The sequence below is a fragment of the Chondrus crispus genome, genomic scaffold (assembly GCF_000350225.1).
Source record: "Chondrus crispus Stackhouse genomic scaffold, scaffold_288, whole genome shotgun sequence".
In the NCBI taxonomy this organism is placed as follows: Eukaryota; Rhodophyta; class Florideophyceae; order Gigartinales; family Gigartinaceae; genus Chondrus; species Chondrus crispus.
Window position 1 is genome coordinate 23,391 of NW_005179173.1, and position 14,961 is coordinate 38,351.

Here is a 14,961-nt window from a genome sequence, read left to right on the forward strand (position 1 = left end):
CCCCGGTACGCGCGACGTGGCCACGAAACAAGGAGCTCTGCAACCTCTGCGTTGTCCCAATTTCGGGTGGTGCCCTAGATGTGGCTCCCCAGATCTAGGGCGGAGCATTTTCCGCAGTGGCCAACAGAAGGCGGTCTGACTCGCACTCCCCACACCGCAAGTGACACGTGGCGGGCTGCAAGAAGTATTCCTCCCTCATTAATTTACCTGTGGGACTCCTCATCTGTGTCGCGAGTCTGCTTTCGAGGTCGAGCCTCGCCTTTTTGATATTAGGGATTAACTCCGAGAGCCTCTGAGAAGCTGACCCGCATTGTGGACATGCAGGACATGTGTGAAGTTCAAGCCTGCCTGTCTGAGGGATGGGTGCTTCCAACTGGGGAGTGTGTCAATTTCTTTTGTTACAGTACGAAAAAATCGCGCTTGAACCTGTCACAACCTAGTCTGTTGCACAGTTCTAGGAATGCGAGAGAGACAGACACCACCAAGCGATTGGCGTGAAACCGCATTAGTGATGAGCTAGTCCTTTTGCAGAAAACCCGTTTCCTACAATCAGCTTGCGAGAAAAAGGATGTTCGAGCTGGGGCTGCTGGGCTGAATCCGCACTAGGACTTGGCGTAATAGCCCGAACGGGCCACGACAATGACAGGAGGAAAGCCATCGGGAGTTTCCTGCGAGCCGTCGGTCATGGAACGGAATACCCCAGCCGATCGGGGCTGCGGGGCGTTTAGAAATGGAGCGCCGTGGACTGTCCATACGTCGTGTGGACCGCAGATAGGCATTCCTCCAAACGGCGGGCGAATGAATAGCCATGCCTCTCCATCGAGGGTGCCGCGCTACCGGGGCAGCGCCCGTGGCACTGCACACTGGGCGCTAGGCTTCGGTACGGCGGCAAAAACTTTGTCGGGGATATTAGCAGCGGCAGGCACGCAGGGCGCGACAACAACGCGCCGGCGCAATCTCACGGGGCCCGATTGGGGCGTCTCGCGTGATTGGGGGAGATCCGGGCGCGCCCCTTGAGATCGCCTTACCTCGCAGCTCTCTCTTGCGCCCCACTGCCCGGGCCTGCGCGCCGCTTCTCACGTTGCCCCCATGCGCCCCGCTTCACCCGCTCGCCACGCCCGCGCGCTGCGCGCCAGCCGCACCGCTCGCGGCCCTGCCCCCCAACGGGGGGCAGGCGCGCGTGCTGGGCGCGATATTTTGAGAGTTTGATATGTTTCCGAAAATCATCACTGCCGGCGGTCTTTCGTGCCCCGCCGGGCCGCCCCGGGGCTACTTAAGCGCGCCTCTGCACATACGCTCTGCCGCATCGCCCCATCGCCTCCAACCCAACTCTTCGCCCGCCCTCATCTTCCGAACGCACCCCACGCTTCCCGCACCTCCAGCACCCGACGACTCTAGCAAGCATGGCGCCCTCAACCCTCGCGTTCCCCCTCGCGCGGCACGGCGTGCGCGCCGCGCTGTCGTCGGCCGGCCGCGCGCTGTCATCCACGCGCGTGCAGGGCGAGGCCGGACAAGGGCTCGTGCGCGCTGTGCTGGCTGGCGATGGTCGCATCGTCGACTTGCACGTCAACCCGGCTATCGGGAAGGAGGGCCCCAAGGCTATCGAGGAGCTCGTGGCTGCGGCCGTCAATCGCGCCCATGACCGACTCAGGGAGGAGACTAGGAAGCAGGTTCTGGAGAGCCTGCCGCCCAATGTTGACCCGGCTATGGTGCTCAGGGCTTTGCCGTGACGTGGTGGCAGTGGGGGAATGTATAGCTTCGTGTAGGCTTTGTGTAGGTACTTAATTGTAGGGTAGGAGGAAGGGATGAAATATATTTTGACTTTATCGAAAATCTGTTCGCGCTTGTGTCGTGGTGTCGCAGGGTATGGCGATGGTGTCGTTGCAAATTACGGCTGTTTGCCTTCGAAACGATGTTTATGTGTTTCGCCATGCCCTCAGTGATGTCAATAGCGCAGTTGCTCAGCGCAACTGCCCAGAGGCTCTTTGAAGGTTCTGCGTACTGCTCTCAATTTTGGTGGAAGGCAGGTTGCAACTCCATGCCAGCACAAACCTTGAACGTGTGCGCGTTCTTACAAACCAGACTCAACTTAGCTGGGACCTGCAGATTTGGTGGGCACTGGCAACCGTTTCAGTGATGTTTACGTAAGCATGAATTCAATAAGCCTTTCTCGCCCCCTCTCGACGACAGCGAGCCGTTGCCCGGAATCACCTTTTTACCGAACCGACTTCTAGAAGGCCCGTTCGGTCCTCGGCCAAAATGGCGGCTGGGGTTTTGCGTGTGGCCAGGAGATGCCATCTCTCCCTGCAAAACGTCGATGCAACTCATTGGAGAAGGCGAGAAAATTGATAGGCCCCCAACCCTAGTCTGCAATTAAATTGCAAATTTTGCACATGCCCTTTCCCCATATACAGTATTTCCCTTCAGACGATACTGTACGTAACTGCCGCTCCATTCTGATAGCCAATATTTCTTACAGCATAGCTTCACTGTATGCAAAGACGCGAGAGAGTTCTCATTTGCGAGAGAGCGCACCTCCTCCCAGGGGGCGGTCTCTGGATCAATTTCTTGTACAAATGCAAAATTGAGCTGGTTAGAAACAGATCAAGTCTTGCCTTGCCAATCAGCGCGCCGCTCCGCCGCCCGCCGTCGCCCACCCGCCTCATGCGCTGTATTTCGCTGTCACACCTACCGCCGAAACAGTATAAATAGTGCGGGTGCTCCTCCATCTACCCCTCTCCCGGTTAACTGTCTTGGTTAAAGCCTTGATTAAGTGTAGTATCTGTTTTATCTAGTGTAACAGCTAGATGCGTCTCCACATGGAGTCGCGTTTTATGTTACAACTATTTTTCTCGAGGGGCGTCGTTTTTGATGGAGCTTGCTTCGTCGCGGCGCCGCGCTTTGCCCTGGTATTGCACTAGCCTCCAGGTTTTGCAGAGCACCTCTTCCCCCCATCGAACTTCCCGTATGGGTTGTTTCTGTTTTCATCGACTTCTTGTTTCCGGCGGCGCTCTTCTCTCGTTTCTGTTTGTTTCTCTCTTTCAGGTTCGCGTCAGTGCCGCAGGCGGCCTCGCGCTTCTTGCTGCGTCCGTATCCGTTCGGAAGGAAAATATATCATGTCGCCGGGGTACCTCGTGACATTTCAATGCCATGTCCACGCTACTCTCCCCGAGGCCGTACATGTTTGTTCCACAGCTTTCAGACGAGTACAACGGCGCTTACCGATGTGACATCCAGCCACACACTCAATTCTTCGACGGCAACTGCAATCAGCGTCAGGCAGGAGGTGAATTATTAAAGGAGTCTGCTACAGCTTCCGGTAATTTCATGGCTGCTGCGGATTATGAAGCTGCCTCACCGCTAATATCTTTTCCTTCTGTTGTCTCATTGAGGTTGTCCGTAAAGTCACGAAAACGCGTGATTTGGTGGCGTATTTGCTCGGATTCTCTAAACGCAAATTTTCAGACAACGCGTTTGGCAAAACTCACAGAATACCGAAAACTGGGGGCATGTGAGTTTTCCACGAGTTTCTCATCTGCCTGATCACGACAGTGCCGGATCGACCCGTCTTGATGGAAAGCGAAGTGGGTTTTCCGCTCTTTTCATCAGCACGAAGGAGTCTCAGACTGCACGGGCCGTACCGGTTTTCGTCATGGACGCCCGTATCTCTTCATCTGCGCGGTCCATCAACGGATCAAAGCGCGACAGGATCTGCCACAGATGTCGTCGAAGCAACCGCGAATGATAGACAAGTAGAAGCTTCTAAAAAGCGGTCCTCTCCAAACGGCCCCCCTCAGCCTGTGAAGAAGACGAAACACATCGCTCTCTCGACTGAGAACCATTCTACTGTATCCTTGAGGCGAGCTACAATATTCGCTACAGCGAGTATTCGCGCAGGTACACGTGATCCGTCGGGCGGCACAACTATGTACCAGACTTGCGTTTGTTGCGGGCAGGTACCTTGCTGGAGGTCAGTCCGCAAAACTCGTGGAATTTTTCAATCTCGGGTTTACTTTACGTCCAGCGACTTTGTGGGCAAGTGGAAAAAAACAACACGTTATTTTTACGGACAACCTTATTGTAAACCATCGCCTATTATTCTTTGCTACCTTTTCCGCTGCCACTCGCCACTGTGTCTCCATCTGGAATGCGTACGCTGATTTTGCTAATACGAATGCCAGGAAGTGAGGGTGTGCAGGAATGAAGTGCATCAGCCTAATCGCCCGGCCCTACGAAGATGATGCTTGATCATTTCACATGAGAGATCGGCAACTTCAACTTCGTGGTGTGCGAGCAAATTGGGCTCCATGTCTTTATTATGATGATCACGGCAAGTACCTGATTCTCACTTACCCACAAATACATACAGCGTCAGAACATCGCACCGCCTCCCTCTCAAACGACCTTGACTTCCTCCTTCTCCACCTTCCCGTCAACAAACTTAATACTAACAGAGTTCACGCAGTGCCGTTCATTCGTCGGCGTCATCCCCTCCCCTTCGAACACATGACCCAAATGGCCATCGCAAGCCCCACACATAATCTCCACTCTCTTCATGCCAAGCGAGGCATCCGTCTCGGTGCGAATGCTACCTTTGTAACACTTATCGAACGCAGGCCACCCACAGCCGGACTGAAACTTGGCCTCGGCCGAATAGATTGGGTTACCACACCCACGACACGCAAAGTGGCCCTCCTTGGGATAGAAGCCATCGTACTCGCCCGAGCCGGGGCGCTCAGTACCCTTCTCGCGGAGAATGTTGAACTCCTGTCGCGACAAGACCTTGCGCCAATCGTCGGCGGTCATAGATCGAGCGTCCTTCTCCGCAGGCATCTTGCCCGTGCCGGGCGTGCCCGCAGTGGGCGTCGACGACGACATGCGGAAGCGCGGAAGCGAGAACGGCATGGGCGGGCGCTGCGTGATGAGGGGCCTTACTCGGTGCGCAGTGTGGCTCGGGATGCGTAGGGCGGGGCTGCTTAAGAAGGCCATGACGGAAGTGCAGGTAGCTGGCGCGGGGGTGGGGGATTCTCCCACGCAGTTTTTCTACGCACCCAGAGATTTTTCGGGCTGGAGGTGTGCCAGAGTTCGTGGCTGTTGGACGCGCGCTGGTTGGCCGGATTTGCAGCAGTGCACGCCCCTCGCAGGCCCGCTAGCGGTGCTGCTGCACATGTGTCGTACGTCGGTGACAATGACCGGGCGGGTACAGCCAATGGGGATGGCCCAGCGGGAGGAGAAATTCGGAGACTGAAGACGTCAGCGTCTCTGTTGTGTTGTGTTTCTTTGACTCGTTGAGGACGTGGGAATTTCTTTGCAACATGCACGCTTGTTACCGCATTCCGACTCTTGTCAAGTCTTGCTGACGGCATCTTCAGTCGGCAGCGCGGATGGAGAGGCAGTGAGTTGCACGGAATTTTTCACACGGGTTGGGCCCTACGAGGTAGGCATCCTGTAGAAATCACGCTGTGTCTCCACTCATCTACGGCAACAATTTAAATCGCGGCATCATGCCAGTTTTCTCAGTCCGTCGTGGTCTGCACCCAAACCCCCCAAAAATGAGCATTTCGTTTGTCGTACAGACTACATGCAGCGAGACGTTGAGCTATTGCACAGTTCCCTCGTGAATGCTGTGTTGATGACTCCGAACGCTACAGAAAAAGTTCAGGTTGGGGAACGTCGAGAAGCTGAGTGACGTGAAAGGAAGGGCAATAGTAGCCCAAGCCGTGGCCGTGGATGTAAGCATACACGCCCTTCTCGCCTTGGCTACATAATATATATTTTTGTGAAGCATGCGTATGTCAAACAATGCTGCATAAGAAGGAAACGCGTATTGTCTTTCCAGCACTCAGATGGTCTGTTGGTCGCAGAGTATCTTATGTCCGTGGTGCCATGCTGCTCGTAAAATACCTCCCTGTTTCTGTTTTAATCTCCAAGTTACCCATTGTTGTGTTCTAATAAGGGTACGCGGTGTGATCCCAACATCTTGAAATATACTCTACTGGTAATACTAATACATGAAGTAAAACAGCGGCAAGACAAACAGCTAGGGTATCTGCATAGAGTTAAAGGACTCTTCTTCCTTGCTCGGGGCGCTTCTTCTCGATCACATGTGTAGTAGTTTTCAAGAACACAGTCCCGGTCTGTACAGGATAGGCTTTATTGATGCAGTGCTAGCGGGAGTGAGCAAGTGCTGCGATTTGAAATACACTTCACGATAGTGCGGCCGTCGAGCATGTTGCGAACATGCCATCGTTGAATTGGAACATGGATATGGTAGAGTCGTCCATCTCGCCACAGCCTGATAGGCGAAGGTGGTAGTAAAGGGCAATATCGAGTCTGGTTTGAGTCATACGGTTCTAGATTTTTAAATGTTGGGGCGCAATTCGTTCTTTCGCAGAATGCAGAGTTCGAGAATGAGGTTGTGCGAAATTCTCTTTTGTCGGGGCACGGAAAGCTAACGCTTCTCTAAAGGCCGTGTCGTCCCTATCCCACCGTATAGGGCTATGCTCAGTTGTAGTGTTTTGCTTCTCACATCCAGTCCTCGGGGTTGCCGTCCTCATCTTTGCTGCCTCGTCTTTGCCGGCTGTTTCCATGGGCAGCTAGGATTTTGTGGAAACGCGGATTCCGCAGAATACACTTTTCTTTACAAATTCTTACTCCACTCTGCATCTCTTCCTAAGTTTCGGGGAGCAGAATGACATCTACGTCACATAAAGCGATATTTTTTGCTACGGACAAGGATTCAACACACTATCATCTCTCCGGCCCACACAGTAGTTCTGAATCTCGTTCACGTCCAGTTTGGTGATGATGGTCAGCGCTTCAAAATCGGAAATCTGGGGGATGGGGATAACAAGCTTCAACAAACCACACGTCTTGACGGAATGTTTAGGGAATTATGAAGCATGGAATAGTTTACTGTAACCTACAACTTTGGGGATAGGACGTGTAAATGATCTATCCCAGAATGACCCGCCGTCCTAAATCGAAAAATCCCATGCGCGTGCGACAAATTTTGAGTTTTTATTAAATCGTGTCGTCGTAGGGAATTCTCTTCATCTTCACATATTCTGGTTGTAGCGCACTGACACTTCACGATTCAAGCGCAAGATGCCGAAAGTAGAGAACGGGGCTGCGCCAGTAGGACTGCAATTTGGGAAAGAAATGGGCACTCTGGCCCTCCCTGGAGAAGAAATTGGGAAGCTTGTTGATACGACTCCCCCGCATGGATTGCAGTCGCCGCAGGATCAGAAGCGAGCAGTTGTGCGGCTCGGCTCTGGAGTGACGCAGCGCGGATCCTCCCTTCTATCATCGAAAGCCGGAAAAGTGTGCTTTGATGGACGACGGAACAAGACCTGGGTCGAAAACAATCAGAAGCGCTACGTCCCCGCACTTGAAGACATGGTTATCGGGGTTGTGGAGGAGCGCCATTCCGAGGACGTAAGACTTGACATTAACGGGACCGATACAGCCACACTTTCGTCGCTTGCTTTTGAAGGCGCAACCAAGAAGAACAGGCCTCATCTCGATATTGGGTCCCTGATCTATTGCCGTATCACGCGCGCCTCAAAAAATATGGAGGCTGAGGCGTCGTGCATCGAACCAGGAAGCAACAAATCATGGGTCGGCGGGGAGGCACTGTACGGAGAGCTGAAAGGGGGGAATGTCATTCAGGTCTCTCTTGGTTTGGCGAGGTCTTTACTTGTACCGAATGGACCGGTGCTTACCACGCTTGGAGCGAAGATTCCTTTCCAGTCCGCGGTAGGTGTTAACGGACGTGTTTGGATTCAATCGTCATCTACGGAGCATACTGTACTACTGTCGATTGCGATCGCAAAGGCCGATACAATGCCTGCTGATGAGTGGAAGGCGTTCGTAAAGAAGATGCTGGAACAGGCCACATAAAGAATTTGAAACCAGAGCAAAGTTATAGATGGAAAGACTGTGGGATATGCCAAGGAACAAGAGCCCCTTTAAGCCACACATTTGTTCCAAGTGGAAACGTCGTGACGGACCCTGGGGCTATTTTTCAGACGCGCAGTCTTCAGAAACCGCAACCAGGTGTTGCTCTTCGCGGCTACGATGTCGTTCTTGTCTTCGGAGATCGCAAAAGGGACTTTCTGTGCGTGTGACAGCAGCACGTACTCAACACGCAACTCGCGTGACTTATGTACGTACTTGTGGGTATATACCGTTGAAATGATGGGATGAATGAATCCTGTTGAGCCTGGACAGAGCAAAGTTTCTCGCAGAGGAGAGTCACTTGAGCGTCATGTTCCGCCACAGCGCCATGCCGTGCAGTGAAGTAAGACTGATGAGTGGCATTGTAAGCGGGTGCACAGTAATGTGCGCTACTCGTATCTACCGTGTTGCACTGCACGTCGTTCATTGTCACTAGATATAGGAATACCGTACACTGCCTCGCGACGTTAGGCAAGCATTTCAGAATGGAGAGATTACGCACCAATGCGTGCATACCCTTTTCAAAACAGTAACGCCAATTTTTACATGCTGCCCTACAGTGATCTCAGTCATTGCTTGTGCGGCGATTCAATATCACTTTCCAGAGAGACGCTCACCAGCTTGTTGTCGCCTTCTTCATAAACGCCAGCGCCCAAGTCAGCAAGCTCGTCCGTCTTTGGCACACCGAAAACGTCCTCCGTGTCATCGATGGCGACGATGGTTTCCGGCAACAGCTCCGGCTTCGCCACCTGCTTCGCGACCGGCTCCGGCTCCGGCTCCGGCTCACGCTCCCGGTCACGCGTAGGGGAGGGCACAACCGGGGAGCCGACCTCGGTCGGCTTCTCACGTTGCCCCTGCCCCACCACAGCGAACGGGGGATCCGAGCTAAACGGCGAGGCATTGTCCTCGAAGGCGCTCGGAGCGTGTGTGACGTCGTTCCAGCTCTGATGCGTGTACTGCGACCTCCTCGGTGCGTGCATGCGATCTGCCTTGTAGTCGTGTGGCTCCCCCTCAGCGTCGCTCTGCAAATCGGACCTAGCCAAATCGGACCTAGCCTCGTACTCGTTCTTCGACGGCGGGAGTGGAATGCGCTCGACGTAGGCCTCATCCACCCAGTCATCATCGTCGTCACTCCAGTCGTCCGGGTCATGGCGCACGGGCCTGCGCCTCCTGCGGCGGTCGCGCGGGGCGCGGGTGGGCATGGGCTTGTCCCTGGCGAGCCAGAACTGGAAGAACATGGCGGCGGTGCCCAAGGCGACGGTGAGGACGACATAGAAGACGACCCAGGCGTGGAGCTCGCCCTTCTCGACGCTCTCGATCTCGCGGGCGGTCGGGAAGTGGCCGGCGAGCTGGCCGATGCCGAACATGCATGCGCAGCTGCCAGCGTAGGCGGTGGAGAAGATGAGCATCTGCTTCTGCAGGCAGACGGCCAGGGCGCCGAAGGCGAGGCCGGACACGGCGGCGGCGACGTAGTGGCGTTGGGGGATGGGGGCGTGGTGGGGAGGGGAGGGGGAGGGGGAGGGGGAGGGGCGAGGAGGGGGAGGGGCGAGGAGGGGGAGGCGAACATGCCGAGGTTGAGGGCGCGCAGGGCGAGGAAGCCGAGCAGGGCGCCGCCGAGCAGCATGGCGGCGATGGCGATGGGTGCTGTGTGGCGAGCGATACTCTTTTGGGGGCGCGCTCACGGCATGCGATTGGGTGTGCCTAAAGTGGGAGGCAGCGGGGAGTATAGTCGCACACGTGTGCCTTACAAGACGGAAATTAAAAGAAAATAAAAGAAAGTAAAAGACATGGTGATGGCGCGCCTGACAGTCGGGAGAATGCCGTCGTACACGTGTGCTACACGTGTGCTTTCCAATTCATGGGCAATCAAACGTTGCCCTTTTTTTATTATGAAAATGCATCGTGACTGCCGGGACGCAGCGGAGGACGCCGGCCTGACAGAGTCGCGATCAGGAGAATAGGTCCTGCGCGGTCATCCGCTCCGAGACGTCTGGCCCTGGCCCCGTCTCATTTTTGCCCCTGGTGTTGGGTCCATGACTCAGCTCGCCTGGTATGCCGTGTTGTAGCGCATTTTTAATCGTTTAAATATCATTGGTGCGCCACTGCCAACAGTGGACGAAGCATGATGGAATCGCTACGGGAAATACCTGTCACTGTAAGTCCAGTTATGCTTGTGACCACGTCTTTCCAAAACTTGCACGGACGTTTATAGTTTCGCCTAAAATTTCCGCAAACGTTTTAATGCGAGGGTGCACGTCTCCAGAATGTTTCTGAGTTTCGCAGAAAAAGTTGCTCAAACTTTCGGCAGCACTTTGGGAACCTTTGAAACTTCAGAAGCATTCATCAACCTTTTCAAAGATGCCGGATCGCATTACAGCTCCGATCGAGGGTGGATGGAAATATTCCTTCATTGAGGCCTTGCTTGCAGGATCCAACAAGGTCCACCACCGGGACCAATGGGAGTGCCGTTTGAGGCGAATATCAGAAAAATCAATTGTCAACCAGGATTTTACGGAGCCATGAGCCCTGGTAGTTGGGACCAAAGTTGTATGGCTCTGGGTCACAGGCTCTGGTACCCAGGGCCATTATTGGGACGTATTCTCCTGAATGCGACTCTGACAGTGGCGCAAATTGCATCGCGTCCAGGTGTGTCAGCACGCGCGCGTGGCCAGCAATGTATGCTCACCAATCCCTTGGGTAGTGTCTATCCGATCGGCGCTTGTCCTCATATGAGGACAGCTATTTTTTTTGCAAAAATATATAAATTAAATTGAACATTCAAAAAGCTACCTTGAGCACTATTTCCTTCACATACAGTACCCTTGGGTAGTTGTTTTCCGCAATACCATCTTGCAAAACACCGGGATAGCAGCTTTGAATATGCAGAAGCGATTAAGAATATAATGCAGATTGAGTACATAGTTCCCTTTTTAAAATGGCATTTTTGGTTTCCAAGTTATTTTACATGCGGTTTTAAGGTGGTTTAAAAAAGCTCCCTCTTCCAGACATATCTAAAACCAACCAAGAAGAAGAAGCAATTCTCACAAACTTCTTTCTGGCCCCAAGTCAGAGTTCAAGCACGGTGGTACGGGTATCTTTTTCATTCTTGTCGAGGAAGCGGAAGTCAAGAATAATGTCCTCATACGAGAACAATGGTCCGATAGATACTAGCGTCGTCTTGCCGCCGACGTCCATTCCGTGGTCCACACAGCCGCGCTCCATTACCCTCACGTTCTGTGATCCGAAAAGTCGGCGTCTTTTACAGTAGATGCATGCCTCAAGGCTAATCCCCTAATCCCCTTTCTGCTTCATCGCCGCCATCCGAATTGACAAGGCCCTTGTCTTCTATACCACATGCTTTCGCGCGCTATTGTTTCTCGTTTCTGCTTCACAGCTTTCGTATAAAACCAGAGCATGATGAAGACATAAGTACGATGCACCTCATTCACGCAGGTCCTACTGTACATATCAAAGTTTTTGTCTCCAGTAAATAGCGGGGCCTTGCGTTTGCCGATATGCAACAGCACAGCAGTATTTCCGTTTTCCGTCTATCGTTGATGGCGACTGCGCAATGCTTCTTGCTAAATAGCGTTTTTGCAACTTTCAGTGCCTGCATCACTGTTTCTCAGACACCGGACGGTATGCCACAAATATCACTTCTATAGTATGCAGGTTTGACACCCGCAGAGCATGGAACGCCACAGTGTGAGTCACGGCGCTCACGTTTTGCTGAAGAAGGCGCATGGACTAATATTGGAATCCCTGCATTTCAACGACCTGCCGAATCTGAACGTCGAAGCCAGTGCGTCTACATACTTGGCGTTGAGACTGCGGCGCAGTGGCTCTGCATTCACAGAAAAGACGGTTGCAGGAGCCCTTTTTTCACAGGCAAGGTAACCGACAGTACGTCAATAATCATGTCGCGCTACCTGAAGGAGAAAGTCAGGGGGGAAAGGACATTTAAGCGAGGCATGGAACTGACTTGTGCAAACCAAACGCTCACACTATCGGGGACAGAGAAACGAACGAATTCTTATCCAAAACGCAAATATGCCAAATTTTGGCCAATTTCGATGCGTCCAATGTCCTCTTGAACCTCCCTGGACATCCAGTACCCCCTTCCTCGGTTTAATCAGTCCACAAAAGCCCTCAGCACGACAGCCTTCACAAACTGCGAGCAGATGTCCCATCACCCACCAGCCCCCGTTAACTACACCATCAACACACCGCACCACTCCGCAAGCAACCCGTCACCCCTCCGCAACCCGCTTCCACGTCAAGCCCCGCACGCATCCCGCCACGTCCTCGCCCTCCGCGCCTCGTGTTCGCCATGGCCCGCCTGCGCCCCAAGCTGAGCCTCGCCATGAAGCGGGAGCACGAAGTGCGCCGTCAGCTGGGCATCAGCCGGACGGAGCGGCGCGCACGCGGGCGCAAGGGCGCGGCGCGCGCGGCCGCCGAGCTTGCGCGTCGCCAGCGGCGCGCGCGCCAACGCCTCCCGGGCTGGGACAGCCTGAGCTTCGAGCTGCAGGACATGATTCTCAAGCAGCTCTCCATCTCGGACCTGTACAACGTGCGGCGCGCGGGCCTGGGCGCCGCGTCCGTCGCCAGCCGCGAGCGCATGCGCGAGCTCATGGTCCGCCGCTGCAGGGACCTGTCCCCGCTGTGGAAGATGTGGGCCGGCTCGTCCAAGCACGCGGAGAGGCACATGTATATGCCCACAGACTTCACGGCAGAAGTTAAGAAGCTCACCGTGGCGCCGGAGGGGGACGGCCTGCCGCCGAGCATATGCGAGATGCATGCGCTCCGGTATTTGGATGTGTCGCGCTCGCAGAACAGTATGTCTTCAAGCACGCCCCCGCTCACGACGCTGCCGCGGTCGCTGGCTAGGTGCCGCGGGCTGCTGGAGCTCAGGATTTCGCATCATCATTTTGAGACGCTGCCAAAGTGCGTGCTTGAGTTGCGCAACTTGCGCAGGCTGGAGATTGATTGTAACGTGCTGCTCAAAGCATTACCGGAGGATATCGGTGTGCGGTTACAGAGCTTAACGTTTTTGAACATGAAGGCGTGCGTGAGGATTACCAGGTTGCCAAGCTCGTTGCTGGAGCGCTTGGAAGCTGCTGTCGTCGGGAAATGGCATCGGCGCATTCCATTATTGCTCACAGCAGGATGCTTTGAGAGCGGCTATTTGAAAAACACGATTGTGCCGGAAATGTACCCGAGTCTGTCGATGTATTTAGAAAATGGGGCGCTCACCGGCACATACGTGAACCTTGATAGTTGATGCGCTGGTGGCAGTAGACGTGCGAATACCCAGTTAAAGTTGCAAATATATGCTATAATGAAAAGCCACATGTTGCAAGAGAAGCACTGTTTCGACCGTCGGCCATGAAACGCGTGCTCCAGAGTTTGACATGGGTTTACCTGGTTAATTCCTACACGCACACACACGCGCGCACACACACACACACACACACACACACACACACACACACACACACACACACATTAATGTTCCTATTTTATCCCCTCCCATATCATAACATCGTCGACCCGCCGCGGTCCGGCCACACGGGTTGCTCAACAGGGACCACAAGCTCTTAACAACTAGCCTTGCAATTTGCGCAAAGTATATAAAGACAAAAGGCAGCTCTACCAAAACAGACTCGCGGTCAACACCTAATTTGACATAAACTCTCCTGGTGCTCACCCTGATGTTACGCCCCCACAAGTGATGCTCGGCGTGTGGTCCGTGCCGACTCAATGCCTGAGCGGGAGGACTTGGCCAATGCACGCTTGCTCGAGTATTTGGCAGTGATGCATCGGAAAAAGTCGCGCCAGACGAGCTCAAAGTATGTGGACGACCTCATCAACTCCTGGGGGTTACGGATGGCCTTCTTCATCTCGTCAAAGATCCTCCGTGGGGAAACGCAGCCCAGCGCAAGCCATGGGGAGATGCGGCAGGAAAAGTCGGCTCCCAAATTCTTGGGTGTGACAGACTTGGGGCTATGCTTGGCGTCGAAGCGGTTGGTCTCCTCGACGTAGGCCTGGACGCGCCGGTGGGCCTCCTTCTCCCCGCCGGTGACAGCGCTGACGCCCGTAGCAGACGGGGGCCGCGTAGAGTAGACGATGTTGGTGCGAATGCCGAGGGCCTCCAGGGTGGGGATCTTGCCTGGACGCAGGCCTTTAGGCATGTTGGGCATTCTGTCGGGCGCGGGGAGCGGGACGCGGATGTTGCCGCGCTTCTCAACAGACTCGCGAAAGTCCGAGTACACATCGGGCATGGTGCGGATATCAAACGGCAAATCATCCTCGTGATACAAAGTATTGGCCCAGAAGGACGAGAGCTCGGCGCCCTGCTTCTTGAGGGCGGTGGCCAGGGCGGCCTCGACCTGCTGGTCGTCGTACGTGACCTCCTTATGCACAAAGACTCTCTTCGAGCCGAGCTTCTTGCAAAGGTCGGGCAGGACGTCCTCGGGGTTGCCGCGCCTGACGACGATATCGGCGCCCTTCTCCTGCAGCGACTTGCGGAGGCCGGCGATGCTCTCCAGCAGGAACTTTGCGCGGTACTGGCCGGTCTTCTCGAAGCCGTACTCGGTGCGGCCGAAGTGGCGCGGATCGAAGCAGTAGACGGGGACGACGGTGGCGGCCTCCTCGATGGCGTGCGACAGGGCCGGGTGGTCGTCCAGGCGCAGATCGGAGCGGAACAGCACGACGATGGTGCCCGTGCCCTTGCCCACGGCCGCGTCGCCGAGATGCCCCGCGGCCGCGCGCGCGGGCAGCAGGTCCGTCCGTAGCGCAGGCGCGGATACCAGCGCGGGGGCGCGCGGGGGTAGCACGGGGGCCGCCGCGGCCGGGCGCACGGAGAGGCTGGGGACCGTCGAGGCGGACGGGTTGAGGGCCGGGGCGTTCGTGGGGACGAAGGCTGGGGCGTTCATGGCGCGGTGGGTGAAGGTGTGGGTGATCGGATTTGGGGGTGCGATGGGGGGGGGAGGGAGGAGGGCT

The 14,961-nt window shown here is 55.0% G+C and overlaps 7 protein-coding genes; 5 read left to right on the forward strand and 2 right to left on the reverse strand.

Annotated features, from left to right (window-relative positions):
- The first annotated feature begins 1,542 nt into the window (after nt 1–1,542).
- Nucleotides 1,543–1,833, forward strand: CHC_T00005362001 (hypothetical protein). XM_005717002.1 is given in 2 exon segments: nt 1,543–1,785; nt 1,786–1,833. 1 exon segment carries the CDS (start codon nt 1,543–1,545, stop codon nt 1,783–1,785), a length of 243 nt encoding a protein of 80 aa, XP_005717059.1. The 3' UTR covers nt 1,786–1,833.
- A 109-nt stretch (nt 1,834–1,942) lies between these two features.
- On the forward strand, nt 1,943–4,108 carry CHC_T00005363001 (hypothetical protein). XM_005717003.1 is given in 2 exon segments: nt 1,943–2,137; nt 2,138–4,108. 1 exon segment carries the CDS (start codon nt 1,943–1,945, stop codon nt 2,135–2,137), a length of 195 nt encoding a protein of 64 aa, XP_005717060.1. The 3' UTR covers nt 2,138–4,108.
- An 83-nt stretch (nt 4,109–4,191) lies between these two features.
- CHC_T00005364001 (hypothetical protein) lies at nt 4,192–4,989 on the reverse strand. XM_005717004.1 is given in 2 exon segments: nt 4,192–4,395; nt 4,396–4,989. 1 exon segment carries the CDS (start codon nt 4,987–4,989, stop codon nt 4,396–4,398), a length of 594 nt encoding a protein of 197 aa, XP_005717061.1. The 3' UTR covers nt 4,192–4,395.
- Nucleotides 4,990–7,107: 2,118 nt separating this feature from the next.
- Nucleotides 7,108–8,615, forward strand: CHC_T00005365001 (hypothetical protein). XM_005717005.1 is given in 2 exon segments: nt 7,108–7,902; nt 7,903–8,615. The coding sequence occupies 1 exon segment, from the start codon at nt 7,108–7,110 to the stop codon at nt 7,900–7,902; it is 795 nt and encodes a 264-aa protein (XP_005717062.1). The 3' UTR covers nt 7,903–8,615.
- Nucleotides 8,616–9,107: 492 nt separating this feature from the next.
- On the forward strand, nt 9,108–10,085 carry CHC_T00005366001 (hypothetical protein). XM_005717006.1 is given in 2 exon segments: nt 9,108–9,731; nt 9,732–10,085. 1 exon segment carries the CDS (start codon nt 9,108–9,110, stop codon nt 9,729–9,731), a length of 624 nt encoding a protein of 207 aa, XP_005717063.1. The 3' UTR covers nt 9,732–10,085.
- Nucleotides 10,086–12,796: 2,711 nt separating this feature from the next.
- CHC_T00005367001 (hypothetical protein) lies at nt 12,797–13,308 on the forward strand. XM_005717007.1 is given in 2 exon segments: nt 12,797–13,240; nt 13,241–13,308. The coding sequence occupies 1 exon segment, from the start codon at nt 12,797–12,799 to the stop codon at nt 13,238–13,240; it is 444 nt and encodes a 147-aa protein (XP_005717064.1). The 3' UTR covers nt 13,241–13,308.
- Nucleotides 13,309–13,673: 365 nt separating this feature from the next.
- On the reverse strand, nt 13,674–14,894 carry CHC_T00005368001 (hypothetical protein). Its single transcript, XM_005717008.1, has one exon. The coding sequence runs from the start codon at nt 14,892–14,894 to the stop codon at nt 13,674–13,676; it is 1,221 nt and encodes a 406-aa protein (XP_005717065.1).
- Between the last annotated feature and the right edge of the window lie 67 nt (nt 14,895–14,961).